At 37.7% G+C, this 15470-nt stretch overlaps 1 protein-coding gene across 1 annotated transcript; it reads right to left on the bottom strand.

Annotated features, from left to right (window-relative positions):
• Window positions 1–8292: 8292 nt before the first annotated feature.
• On the bottom strand, window positions 8293–13155 carry LOC134302767 (transmembrane protein 200C). Its single transcript, XM_062987969.1, has 2 exons — window positions 13025–13155; window positions 8293–10006 (listed from the first exon to the last, which is right to left on the bottom strand). The coding sequence occupies exon 2, from the start codon at window positions 9971–9973 to the stop codon at window positions 8519–8521; it is 1455 nt and encodes a 484-aa protein (XP_062844039.1). The 5' UTR covers window positions 9974–10006; window positions 13025–13155; the 3' UTR covers window positions 8293–8518.
• Window positions 13156–15470: the final 2315 nt, after the last annotated feature.

Here is a 15470-nt window from a genome sequence, read left to right as displayed (position 1 = left end):
AACTATTGTATATTATGTAAGATATACAGTAAAGACTTGTGCTCTTATTTTTACGCCATAATTTACATAAATGTGCCCCCATTTCTGTATGTGCAATGCAAAGTATTTAAAAACTTACACTCTTCTGTTAGAAATAAAAGAACAAAAACAATATTAATTAGTTCCAAGAGAGAGTTTCAGCAGGTAGACTGAATTATGCTTCTGCTAGCTTTAAAAGTGGTATCAAGGACACAAAACAAAACCTAGACTAACATTAAATGTTGTTTACATTATTTATTTTTCCTGTGATGATTAGATCTACATTTTATAACGCACAGAAGCCTTTAAGCATGTAAATAAACCATCATCTCGACTAAATAACCATTTTTATAAGTGTGTGTGCAAATCAGGACAGTAATCAAGTACAGTTATGTAAGATTTCAATATATAAACTTTATTTGTACTTGTAAATAGACAAAGAAAAAACTAAACACTCTTTGTACAAAATAAGCAACATTTACCACTACAAGAGCAACATGGTCGCTGTTCCACCCGCTCACAACCAACTTAGCTCATCAATGCTGTTAACAAATGATCATTTATCCAAATAACGATTCCTGGCATCCTTGCTGAGTTTGTCTCGGTTTGGTTTCCTCTCATTTCGCTTCTGTTTCTCCAGCGTTCACTGATTTGAAAGAATATAAAATAAGTAATAAATAAGTAATGTAAGAGTCTCTGCGGCTACTTTCACTGTATCACTAACAAAAACACATGGGCTCGTCGGTGACGTCAGACTAAACACACGTGACCTGAGCAACTAGTAATAAACTGAATCACTGAACCGACTCAGGATTCACATCATTCATTTTAATGCGTGTTATAATATTGTTTATTTATATTTAAATGAAATAATTTATTGCGGTTCCATATATGAAAATAATAATTTGTACTTAATATGTATGACAGTTTTGATAATAAACAGATATTTGACCAAATAAATCGTTTTCTGTCAGAATGTTTGTGGTGTTTCTGCGCCATCATGTGGATCTGTGCTGAGGTAACTTTGTTATTTAAAGAAACAATATAAACAAATCAGTTCACTTTATATATATGAACATTTTACCAAAAACATGCGTTAACATTAATACAACAATAACCAGTATATGTTTAATAACCTTGAAGGCCTTCTTCTTTCCTCAGACTCTGGACAAATTAATATTCTCGTCCTCCTTGATCTTACTGCAGCTTTTGACACCATTAATCACTCCATTCTTCTGTCCCGCCTTGAATCCTCTGTCAACATCACTGGTACTGCCCTTTTGTGGTTAAGGTCATATCTCGTAAACAGACAACAGTTTGTTAATATCAACAATTGTAGTTCTGCCATTGCTCCACTGTCCCAAGGCGTTCCCCAAGGCTCAGTGTTAGGTCCCCTTTTGTTTATTCTTTATATGCTCCCCCTTGGTGACATCATACGTCGGCATGGTTTACATTTCCACTGTTATGCTGATGATATTCAGCTTTACATCTCCTCCAAATCCATTAATACTGAACTTCACTCCACTCTGACAAATTGCATCACTGAAATGAAATTGTGGATGAAAGCTAATTTCCTCAAATTAAACTGTGAAAAATCTGATATGATCATCGTAGGTCCTACAACCCTGGCAAAAACCACAAAAAATTTTCAAATTACCATTGATAATGACACTTTGTCTCCGTCTTCTAACATCCGAAATCTTGGTGTAATTTTTGATAGCAACCTCTCTTTTGACCGCCATGTAAATCACATCACCAAAACTGCTTTCTTTCATCTAAAAAACATAGCACGTCTACGTCCATCACTCTCCTTTTCTGCCGCCGAAACCTTGATTCATGCTTTTATTACATCCAGAATTGATTATTGCAATAGCATCCTTTATGGTACATCTAACAAAATCCTAAAAAAACTTCAGTATATCCAGAATTCAGCTGCTCGCCTCCTTACTCATACTCGCTCCCGTGATCATATTACACCTGTTCTCCAAAAACTTCATTGGCTTCCCATTGCTCAACGCATTCAATTCAAAATTCTTCTATTCACTCACAAAGCTCTCCATAATCAGGCCCCATCCTACCTCACCGACCTGCTCCATCAGCACATTCCCTCCCGTAGCCTTCGCTCTTCTGAGGCTAACCTACTGTCCATACCCTCTAGGACCAAGCACCGGACCTGGGGTGACAGGGCCTTTTCCATAGCTGCTCCATCTTTATGGAATGCTCTCCCCAAACACCTACGAGATTGTCCTGACCTGTCCAAATTCAAGTCACTTCTCAAAACTCATCTATTCAGAGTGGCATTTAACTTGTAACAACACGAAATAAATGCTTTTATTTTTGCTATTCTTTTTAATAGTTTTTATACTTAGATCACGACAGAAATGTGAAGTCCTAGATCCTAAAACTTGTAAAGTTTTCAGTTTCCTGATTGCATGTGAATCTGTCCTGTTTCTGTCTAATTTTAAGAAATTGTTCTATATTTGTTGTTCTCTCTCATAATTTAGCTAATTTTTAATGAACTGTCTTATGCTGCTCTCTTTGTTTTTATCTTAATTATTCTTGATGTTGATGTACTATTTTGATTTTGTACTATGATTTGTATGGTGTATGTACGTATTTGTTTTGATTATTTGTCTTATGTAAAGCGTCTTTGAGTATCTTGAAAAGCGCTATATAAATAAAATGTATTATTATTATTATTATTATTATTAATAACAATAAAAAATAAAAATATTAAAGAACAGAGGAATTAAAAATCATTTAAGGAATCTTGTTCCAACAGCATCACATATAAAATAAAGGAGACAATGAAATAAAACCCTCCTTAGAAACGCGTTATCTTTATATAAATCTAAACAATCTACATCATTTCTTGTTCAAAGAGGGACTCAAGGAATTTACTGTTTGCAAATGTATTCAAATCTAAATTTATAAAAGAAATAGATTTTACCATTTTAGGTTTTATGAATATAATATTTAGCTAATAATATAAAGAGGTTAATTATATAAGATTCAATTGGCTGAAAGAGAGGTTATCAAATACATACAAAATATATTGGCTTTTAATTGGAATATCTTTACCATTTCCCCCAAACACATCTACCCAAAGGAAAAGGTTTAGACACAATCAGAGAATAAATGATTAATCGAGTCATTGCTGATGTAACTTGTTTAAAGTAAATAAAATTCAACACGTTTCCATGTTGTGTTCTGAGCACTGATGTATATCGAGTGTTTTATGATGAGAAAGAAGCGATTTACTGTCAGACTGAACACTGAAGGTGAGCAGAAGAAACCGGCTGGTTTTATACGAGCTGAACGTGTTTTTATTTACTTACACTGTAAACAGCGACTCTCCACCATCTATCAGCTCCAGGTGAATATTATGGGATAGATTATCGGCTGTGTTTACATACTCAAAAAAAGGCTGCCCATGCAGTAGGTCATCCAGGTACTTTTTAGTGTGGAAGTAGCGATTTCGGACGCAGCCAGACACTAACACGTGACTGACAAAGACCAATCAGCAACAAATAACACGGTTAAAGTTTCAATATGTAGCCTGGCCAACTCAAATAACTCATAAACCAAAACTATTATCATTATATAAAGTATACAATAAAGACTGTGAGTTAATATCCAATGTCAATAATTTCCTTCGGGATAAATAATCTATCTATCTATCTATCTATCTATCTATCTATCTATCTATCTATCTATCTATCTATCTATCTATCTATCTATCTATCTATCTATCTATCGTTTCTATAAGCTCTCTGTATTTATAACTCATCATGTTAATATTGTAATTAATACATTTTTGTCAATAGCTGCTCTCAGTAGGGTTCTAGATAAATTCAGATGTTTAAAGCGGTCAGATTTCTTGTTCCTGGTGCTTTACTTTCTCATAATGTTACTATCATAGCTTATCACAATCAAGCAACTAACTCATACCACATATTTGTGTTTGCTGGGTGAATAAATATGTACATTTTAAATAGAGACAGAATATATGTGTCCTTGTTCATTAAAAATAAAAAATAGATGCTAATCTGTTTAACATTTATAAGCATAAAGTCACCAAAACACAAACGCTGAATGAACGCTTCACTACGCATGCGCAAACGGAATGAGAGCCTCGCTACGCATGCTCCGATTCACGAAGCTGACTTACGTATGGGGGTGGTTTCGTGAATTTGCGTAAAGTGCGTAAGGTAAGTTTGTACTATACTTATGTACAATTTACATTAATATGCCCCTATTTCTGTACGTGCAAAAGCAACGTGTTCAAAACCTTACAATCTTTTGTAAGAAATAAAATAAGAACGAGGATAATATTAATTAGATACAAGAGAAAGTTTCAGCAGGTAGATTAATTTATGCTTCTGCTAGCTTTAAAAGTGGCATCAAGAACACAAAACAAAACCATGGATTAACATTAAATATGATTTACATTATTTCTTTTGTCTGATGATAATTAGATCTACATTTCATAATGCACAGAAGCCTTTAAGCATGTAAATGAACCATCGTCTCGACTAAAGAACCATTGTTTATAAGTGTGTGCAAATCAGGACAGTAATCAAGTGCAGTTATGTAAAATTTCAATATATGTACTTTATTTGTACTTGTAAACAGACACAGACAAAAAACTAAACACTCTTTGTACAAAATAAGCAACATTTACCACTACAAGAGCAACATGGTAGTGATGGGTCGGTCGTGAACGATCCGGCTCTAAGAGCCGGTTCTTTAAAGTGAACGACAGGATCCGGCTCCTGATCGGGATCGTTTTTTTTTTCTGTTAAAGCCGCACGTGATTGGTCAAGATGAGTAGTGAGGTGCACAGATAGCGTGCACATGAACAGGAGGGAGGGAGAGAGAGAGAGAGAGAACTTGATGAAGTTTTACATTGCGCTTTACATAGGCAGACATTACACGCTGGAAAGGTGAGGAAAATGAGTGAGAGGAAACATAGTAAAGTTTGGACACGAGAAGCCCCTTTTACAGAGAAGTTCAGACCCACTGAGCTGGTGGGAGACCAAGTATTCAGTCTACCCACATCTTATACATGTGATGGCACATAGACTGTGTAATGTAGCAACATCTGTCCCCTCAGAGAGAATCTTTTCAAAAAACAGGGCAGATGAAAACAGAAGGAGAAACAGGATCTTTGCTAAAGACTTACAAATACTGTCACCTGGATGCTACTTTTTTTTTTTTTCACATTTTCATTTATATTTTGTTGAGTGATGCTTTGTTGATGTGTTTTTTCACTCTAGATGCAAATTTACAAGTAATATACACAATCAGACCTTTTAGAGATGGGTCTTTGTTTTTGTATATTTTATAATTTATTGTTGTAGCACTCTGTTCCATGTTGAGTATATAAATAAAGGCATTTAAATAATAAACATTTGATACAATGTTTTTACATTAGTAATTAATTTTACATGTAATTTGGTAATAAATTAATTTAAGCAAGAAAAAATCTAAGGAGCCACTTGGGAGCCGAAAGAGCCGGCTCTTTTCAGTGAGCCGAGCCAAAAGAACCGGCTCTCTAAAAGGAGCCGGAATTCCCATCACTACAACATGGTCGCTGTTCCACCCGCTCACAACCAACTTAGCTCATCAATGCTGTTAACAGATGATCATTTATCCAAATAACGATTCCTGGCATCCTTGCTGAGTTTGTCTCGGTTTGGTTTCCTCTCGTTTCGCGTCTGATTCTCCAGCTTTCACTGCTACAGAAGAATAAAGATAAATAATCCACGTGTCTCTGCTGCTACTTCCACTGTATACCGGACATAAACAACCACAGTGGCGCATACGTGACGTCACACTAAACACACGTGACTGTCAACGACCAATGAGCAACAAGTAATAGGTAGCGGTGTGCGAAGTTTATTTACTTTCATGTAGAGGAGAGTCTGTCATGATTCATGAAGTAAATGTAGAAATGATATTGGGATTTTTACTTTCTACTGTTAATTAGTTAATCATGTGCATGTTAAAACTCAGGACAGCAAAGCTTATAGGCCAATAAAAAGTACTTTTATCACTATAATGAACTAAGTCTGAGGTTCATGTTCAGAATCAATTGTATAATAACAAAACAAATTATCCTTTAATTGCACTTTTCTGGCTTTTTGTAAAATAAACAAAATACACAAAATTATTAATTAACTTTCATTCATTTTCATTACTAATAATACAATTAATTACTAATAATAACTGTTATACAATTAAAACAGCTAATAAACAAAATGATCTGGAACAATAACAGCCTATAACAGAACAGTAGAAGGCACAAGAACAACATGTCTACCCTTGGACTTATTTCAATACAGCAAAATCACACAGAATGAGTACTGATCCCATTAAAAGCTGAACTCTGGGTCCAGTCTAGCACTTACTATTAAAGTACATTAGTACAAGCATTTGGCCTGTACAAAATCTTTAGATCTTCATTTTCAGTTAGAAAAAGTACTGGACTAGTAATCAGAAGGTTGCTGGTTCAAGCCCCACCACTGCCAGGTTGCCACTGTTGGGCCCTTGAGCAAGGCCCTTAACCCTCAATTGCTCAGATTGTATACTGTCACAGTACTGTAAGTCGCTTTGGATAAAAGCGTCTGCTAAATGCCGAAAATGTAAATGTAAATGTAAAAAGTAAAGCTGAAGTATCGATCCCATCACACTAGTATGGATCCGATTCCAATACCAAAGTTACATTTACATTACATTACATTTTCAGCATTTAGCAGACGCCTTTATCCAAAGCGACTTACAGTACTATTACAGTATATACAGTAATCTGAGCAATTGAGGGTTAAGGGCCTTGCTCAAGGGCCCAACAGCAGCAACCTGGTAGTGGCGGGGCTTGAACCAGTGACATTCTGATTACTTGTCCAGTACCCTAACCACTATGCTACTGCTTGCCCTGTTGATAATTGGATCAATCCAACTAGTGACCACCAGAAGCTAACTCACACATCTGAAAAACAGATTTTTATAGCCGTACTGTTTTATACAATAGTTTGTTCATTTATTTTCACAAAAGATCATGTTATCAGCAAAATACTTCAGTCAACCTTTAAAGGTGTAGATTTTTTATACAAGGGGTACTTTCTTTACTTTCTTGTTTACATCCATGGCAATGTGTTGTTTACAGTGTTTATTCATGGCAGACCAGTTTTAAGTGGTTCCGTCTGAACTTATTATCTTAAAATAATTGTAGCCCTTATTGCAACCCTAGAACCTTAAAAACAGTACATGTATAACCAAGGAAAGATATTGAAATTTGGTTTTGATTTGGTGAAATGTGGTTTTGTAAAACCTACCATTCACTTCCACCAGAGGACACTCAAAACCAGCTTATGATACCATAAACAAAAATCAAATAGTAAAATTGTAAAAATAAATAGTGTTGTTTTTGATTTTATTTATGCAATGACATTTGTGATCAGAAACATTTGTGCACGGAGTTGACATACATTCAGTGACAAGTTGTGAGGAAACATTTATGGCCGTCATCGGTTGCTAGACAGGGAAACACCTGAGGATTCATCACAAGCAGTTATTGCTGTTTGAATGCAACAATACAATGTGTACAACAATACATGAGGTTGCATAATTTTATTCTATACATTTAAAAGCAAAACACAAGGGTAGGATAGTTCTTTTCTTCTTACACTTTTTGTTTGGCTGTACTGTAAGAAGATGCAGGATGTGTAGTACCCTAGAACATATCATTTAAACAGTTCAAATAATACATGCAAAATAATACCATTTCAGTGTAAATGTTTTCAACACCCAATAAAATGCATTTTATTTAATTATTTAGCACTATGCTGGAATGGAGAAGAAGCTGGTAGTGTGGGGGCCACATAGCAACAGTTAGGCAACCGTTAAGTGTCCGTTGAGCATGCAGCCAGCCCTGTAGATCTCTCCGCAATGGTGGGCTAGCACATTACAAAGCTGTGCCACCCAAACACCCAATATAGGTCCTCTTTTAATCTTTAAATAAAATAAAAATTTCACTTAGCACTTCTTTACAGAAATACATAATAATAATCAAGTAGTACTTAAACAAATCGTATAAAATATTTTAAAGCCAATAGACTTGTTCTAGTATTACTGAGCTGGCAAATACTTCTGAAATCTTGGGAAAACAGCACAGTAATACAATTAATACAGCTAATAAACAAAATGATCTGGAACAATAATAGCCTATAACAGAACAGTAGAAGGCACAAGAACAACATGTCTACCCTTGGACTTATTTCAATACAGCAAAATCACACAGAATGAGTACTGATCCCATTAAAAGCTGAACTGTGGGTCCAGCCTAGCACTTACTATTAAAGTACATTAGTACGAACATTTGGCCTGTACAAAATCTTTAGATCTTTAGAACATTAGACAGGCTACAAATGTTATTTTATCTCAATTTAAAACTATGTTGTTTTGACGCTTGAGCTAGACAAGCTCAAACCTGCTTTTTTTAAAGATTTACTTTCAGGTCTACATTTACATCAGAGTTTGACAGGGTAGATTCTGTGTGCAGTGATCTGACAGAGTTACAGGAAAGTGTGTGTTCACTACAAGCATTTTCATTAATCTTTGTTTCTTTCTGCTCAGGTCCCACCGCACCTGTTTCAGGTGCCCCATCTGGAGTTTCAAATGAGTCTCCTCCTAGTGCTGCCAGTTTAATATAGCCCTTACTACCCAACCGGTCCAGCCTTGGGCAGCTAAACCTGCGAGACTTCTCTTCATGATGCCCAATGCTTAGGTCAGAAAGGGCATTTAAAGACAGGTGGGATCCTAAAATCTTAAAGCCAGGACTGGCAGGTAGAAGCTGCTGCTGGCACAAACTGGATGCCAATTGAGATTCACCCAAAACCTCAGAATCCTGTGATGCTGACAGACCTGCACTTGATACATCAGCTTTAGTCTGTTTGGCAGTATTAAGATGTTCTTCAGCATTCTGGGACTGTGATGGCAGCACCTGATTGCAAGGAACGCCTTGGTTCTCCTCCCGTTCCACTTTCACTTCCATTTCATGGTTGTTGAGCTTAATTACAGGCAGGGTGAAAGCACTGACCGATGAGGTCACTATAGAGCAAGCTTCCCACTCACTGGAAAGCGGAATTGTCTCTTTAAGGTTGGTCTGGTCTTTGCAAATGCTGTAAATTGTCTCAGTTAACGTTTGCCTTTCTCTGGACAAGCTGAACTTCCTACTGGAATCTCTTTCTTTACATGAGAGAGTCGAGGGCCAGGAGCCTCTGGAAGGCATGGCTGCATTATGAATGGCAGATTTAGGATCTACTTCTCTGGCCTGCGTGCATCCAAGCAGCCCATTAAATGGGGAGCGTCCTTTGGAGCGTATGCTGTGGATGTCTATGACTGTGGAGTAAATATCTCGTAGGTCTATAATTTTGGTTTTCTTGTCACGGTTTTCATGAAGCACAGCATTGGCACATATAAACAGGAAGATCCCGATGCCCATGACTAGTGGACCAAACACTTTAAGGTTGTCCGATTGCAAGTACGAGAAGAACAGTCCTTTAAAGAATCCGACGGGTTGGAAATCAGGCTCTGTGAAGTTACTCACAATATTGCTTGTATTCCACTGCATTTGGACCCAGAGTTTGTTATTGCTAGTGTGGTTGGAAGCCTTTTTCATGAGCTGCTTCTCTATCACTAAGACTGGACGCATCGAGTTCTTTTTCGGCCAGTAGCCCAGGACAGCCATGGCTATGCCCACCACTAAGACGAACAGACCAATTGCGGCGACAATTCCAGAGACAGAAAGCAGCTTCAGCTTGCCCTTGACTACCACCACATTGTTCTTTATCTTCTTTCTGGCTTTCCTTCGGCGCTTGTTCTCTGCCCGGTTCTTGGCACGCAGTGAATCCTGCCGGCGAGAGATTCTCAGGAGCCCGCCTGTTGCTATCATAGTGACTACTGGACAATGGAGTCGTCAGTCATCCTGTAGGGGATAAGAGAAGAGATATTAAAGGTTTGTAGATAGATAGACCTATAAATTATTAGGTCCAAAATGTTCCTTGTATTTATTTTATGGGTTTGATATACAGCATATAAGGAGGTGATGGGTGAACAAATAATGAACATAAAAACCAAGAAAACAGAAGAATGTAAGTTGTGCGATGATGTCATAAGGTGACTTGGCAAAGAGAAATTTACATTTTCTGCATTTAGCAGACGCTCTTATCCAGAGCAACTTACAGAAGTGCTTCCATTTCATTTCTTAATTTTTAGTAAACAACAGTCGAAGAACCCAAATCTGCTGAAACCTGTTAGAACCAGTGTTTTTTTTTTTTTTTAATGGAAAAAAATGTTAGTAAATAAGTACAAGTCAGCTGAAGTGCTTAGTAAAAAGGTGGGAGACCAGTGTTTCATGTAATTTTTAACATATCCAGGCAAGCTAGCCTTATTTATATAGACACAGCATAGTCACTAGCTATTGGCAATACTATTCAGTGACTTATAAATTAGGAGGCCATGTCACAAAGTAAAATGACTTTATAGCACCATCACACCACCAATAATCCCAAGCAGCGGTATGAAAACTGTTAGAATTATTTAGGAACTGAAGCATTTAAATCCAAAGACCACCATGAAATACATGATCCCTTAAAGTTTATGTAAACATTATAGGTTAATCATCCAGCTCCACCTCCCACCAGTGCTGACTTCCTTTATTTGTAGTTTCTGTAGTGTAGATGTGTACTACTTTTAGATGTGTATCACCTTGAATGTAACAGCACCCGCTGCTTCATTGCGTATTCTACAAGCTCTGAGAAAATTAAAGCTTAATTGCTCTGAATAATGTACAATTTACCCCTGACTTTGCCAGTCGGTGATCCATTTGCCTAATCATTCATAATTATGTATGGCGTGAATAATTCATGTATAATTCATCTAGCAAATGTCTGATTTGGCTCACACGTTTTTTAAATGCCAGAATGACAGCCCTTTGGGAATGTGAGCTTAAATGCACTGGCTGGGACCCCTGCTGGAGCGCCATTACAAGCCTAAGGTTAGAAGCCTTCAGCAAGAGTCTTTTTAATGCACGACACAACAGCATGTTTAAAATAGCTCACTATGTGAGACAAAAATAACTCATTTGATGCATGTTAGTGTAGATCTTACAACCAAGTGTAAAGCAGATTGTTTTCCAAGATATTTTAAAGGACTTTCACTTACAGTTTTCTTTGCTGGGTACCTGAGTTGTCTTCCCTGAAGCAAAGAAATTCATGTCAAGTCAAGTCAAATGTATTTGTACAGCACTTTTTACCACGGACACTGTCTCAAAGCAACTTTACCGAATCCAGGACCAACAGACCAAAAACCCCTGTTGAGCAAGCCAAGGGCGAGAGTGGCAAGCAAAAACTCCCTTAAAATTACAGGAAGAAACCTTGAGAGGAACCAGACTCAGAAGGGACCTCCATCCTCCCTGAGTGGCCTGGAGGATAATTTGAATGAAATGTGCTGTAAGTGGAAATGTGGTTCACCATACCATTACATGTATTAGGAAGGGTTGTGTTTTGTTTATTCATTCTTTGCCTTTGGTCTTTTTTCTTGAGGGCCATTTGAGAACCATACTTTTCCTTTAATCTGTTCTTTCCATTCTTAGTGATCATGCATGGAGTGTAATATCCCTTATTGTATCTGTTCTTTAACCATTCCTCTTTGGGCTGCAAATAATAAATTATATATATATATAGACAAAATAAATAAATAAATACATTTTTATTCCTTCCCGATTTTGATCCTGCTCACTCTTCATTATCTGTGTGTTGTTTGTCTTGTTTTTCATTAAACAAATAGGGTTTCTGTTTTTGATCCAGCTGGCAAAGTAGGTAATAAATCTCACCTGTTGCTTGTTAACCCTGTGTTTAGTCTAGTTAGTTTACTAAATCACTTTGATCTTAATATATTAGTTTTTTAAGCTACATTGCTTATTTTTTGGATTTGTATGTTATTGCTTTATTCTATTCAGAGTGGTGGTGGGTTTTAAATACAGCAGTAAAACTGACCCCAATCTGGCTTTAACCCACCAGGCAAAAACCCAATAACCTCCAACACACACACACACACCAAAGACACCCAAAGAACTGATGGTTCTATAAAATCCCCAAACCCTTTGTTACAATTATGCTGTCAGTATGACACTCCCAAGTCTAAAAGCTCTCTATGAATTTTGGAAAAAGACCTTGGAGGTGTTCTAGGAAAAAGATCTGTTAGCAGCATTTCCAAAAGGTACTGATAGTCCCCATAACATAACCACAACACCCAGACAGTACGTAGCTGGTGGCAGGGAACAAACCCAAATCAATGGAACTGAGTAGTACCAAACACTACCTGTTGTACCAACCTGCTACCCTGGTTTGCCTATTAGTTATATATGACTTCTTTTATTTGCATCATGCCAGATTCATCACAGTGACCGAAATCTCCAAAACATCTCCAAATCTCCAAACTCTGCCACCGCGCCATCGAAATGTATTAACACACGAGGACACACCAAGTAGTGTTGGTGCTGCACAGCTTCAGGATTCTGGGTTATTCTGGGTACGCCAAAAATCTTGTTTAGGGCCCTAAAAGAGCCGGAGGCAAACAACAATAGAAACGACTGGGAAGACTGTGTGTGCGCTCCAGTACGCGCATGTTGCGTTTGGTATTATCAATAAATACACCTGAGAAAAAGCCATGGCACAAAGACTTGGGTTTGGTAAATAGTTATAACAATAAGAAATATATATATTAACTCACTGACACCCTAGGATCATGCTCATCATATAAAGCATCACTAATCAGACTGTACATGCTCATCTGTCTCTGTTATAACAATCATTACTCAAATCAATTCACAAAAACATCTAATAATACAACACAGGTATCGATCTGATCAATCTGACAAAGTTGACAATATAAAGGCAGAACCAGAGATCTGTAATTATAAAAACAAGTCAGTGCGTCTTACCGAAATGCGTCCTCGCCATCTCCTCTCCACCACAAGCCCTCACAGCTCTCACAGCTCCGTGCCCACCCTGGTACCCTGGTCAGTACGAATTATATTTGATTTTAATACTGCATAGTTCTGATATTCATCTGTCCGCCTGACCGGTGTCAAAATGAGCAGACAGTCTACATGCAGCCTCCTCAATGGGTGGAGATATAGAACGCGCTCTCAGTGAAATTGAGAAATGTTGCCAGATCCGTGAGTATTACGTCCGATCGGCTGTGCGCACTTGGCTGAACCAGGAACCTGGAATCCACAACTTGTGGCTTTGTCTTCCTTCAGATTTAAGTAACCCCTATTATAATAGATTTCTTAAAATAAGCCAAATAATTTAGGTCTCGTTTTCTTGTTGGACCTTGTTTAAATAAAGGTTTAGGAGAATTTAAAAATCACATATTCTTGTTTTACATTTTCATGCATTTAGTAGAAGCTTTTATCCAAAGTGACTTACAATTATTATTGAACACAACTGTTGAGCAATTAAGGGTTAAGGGACTTGCTCAGGGGCCCAACAGTGGCAACCCAGAAGTGGTGGGATTTGAACCGGCAACCTTCAGATTACTAGTCCAGTACCTTTACCACTGAGCTACCACTGTTCAATACAGTTACACTTTCGGCATTTAGCAGACACTTTTATCCAAAGCGACTTACAGTTGTGACAGTATACAGTCTAACCAATTAAGGGCTAAGGGCCTTGCTCAAGGGCCCAACAATGGCAACCTGGCAGTGGTGAGGCTTGAACCGGCGGCCTTCTGATTACTAGTCCAGTACCTTAATCACTAGGCTACATTATTAGAATTGCATCTTAGTAAATGTCCAATTTTTCCAGTTACAGAGTGTAAGACAAGCGCCATTCTTTCTATCTTTACTTCTACCACCAAGGCTCTGCTTATGGACTGGGTCTAAAACAAAATACAATCTGGCAGCCTTAAGTGACTTCAAATTAACTCACCAGCTCCTAATTACTTTATCGCTAACTAATACTGGGATGGACATTACCAGTCATGGTCTTTCAATCTGATAATACTATAAATGGTCAGATGTTTTAGTTTGAAAGTAAACATTACATTTTGGAGCATGCGGATCAATTCATCTTCATAATAGACCTATAAATATATTAGAATGAAAGTGTCATCTGTAATGGTTTATAGGAAGTGTGAAAACTAACAGCACTTCCACCACTGTTTTGTAATAGCAAAGCCCCTGTAAATGCCTTTGCTAACACTCTGAGCCTGATGGAGTCCAGGCCTTCTAGTTTGTCCCCTGATGTTTGGATAGGAGCCTGCTAATGCAGGAACATATGCCTAAACAATGGTGTTTTTAACATTTCTGGATGATGAGCGTTGCATGTTTGTGACCGTGTGTTTAACTCATTGTGTGACTGATTGGATGGAGGAAGCCACACGAGCGGCGGATGGACATGTCAAGCCTGGTAGTTTTACTACAACACATCTGCTGATGTTCTGACTCCAGGATACGGAGAAAGTAAATCAGTGATACAGCCCAGGCGTTCCATTAAAGTGCAGGCACAGGGGGCTGTCTGGTGTTTTTGTCATTTAGCCACTAATTGACTAACTGAGTGATTATTTCAAACAAAGTCCCAAGAAGGAATTCAGTTAAATATTGTTTCATCTACACAGAGCTTAATATATTTCATATCAAACTTTCTGTATGGTGATCTTCATGAGCACATAAACAAAACGTGACAGCTCACAACCACAAACACAGTATGATCAGAATCAGAATCAGAAACCAGATGACTATGGATGATGTGAGGATGGACTTGATAATTGCTGTGTAGAACTGAATCAGCGAACTCTGTGGCAGGTTGAATTTCCTCAGCTGTCTCAGGAAGAACATTCTCTGCTGAGCCATCTTGGCGATGGAGAGTGTGTTGCTTTCCCACTTTGGGTCCCTGGATAAGGTTCCCTGGATATGAGTTGCTTGGCACACCTGCCACATTGCTCTACCCAAATTAATTAAAGGAGACACCTCAAGGAAAAAACGCTATACATGTACATCAGTACATTCAGGTTGCATTTGTTGATGCAGCGGGGTACTTTATTACATGACAATGGTTTTCTGAAGAATTTCTGATCCCATGTGGCTATAATAATCACAGTAGTGGGCTGCCATAATTTACTACTGCACCACCCAAGCACAAAACACAAACAAAACAATGAAAAATTATCATGTGCATCTTCAAAATTTGCACTGTTAAGATGGAAAGTAGGACTGTGTTTGTAACCAGGAGGAAACAGTGTTTGCCTAGGCCATCTCAACATGAACCATGTCACGTTCAGAACTCCCATGGTGATTTTGTCAGGAGACCAGGACGGTGACCTGTCCTTGAGGAAAGATCTTCATGAGCGCATGAACATAATGTGACAGCTCACAGCCACGAACA

The sequence above is a fragment of the Trichomycterus rosablanca genome, chromosome 25, assembly GCF_030014385.1.
Source record: "Trichomycterus rosablanca isolate fTriRos1 chromosome 25, fTriRos1.hap1, whole genome shotgun sequence".
NCBI classification, from domain to species: Eukaryota; Metazoa; Chordata; class Actinopteri; order Siluriformes; family Trichomycteridae; genus Trichomycterus; species Trichomycterus rosablanca.
Note: the sequence above shows the minus strand (reverse complement) of the source record. Positions and strands in the feature narration are given on the sequence as shown.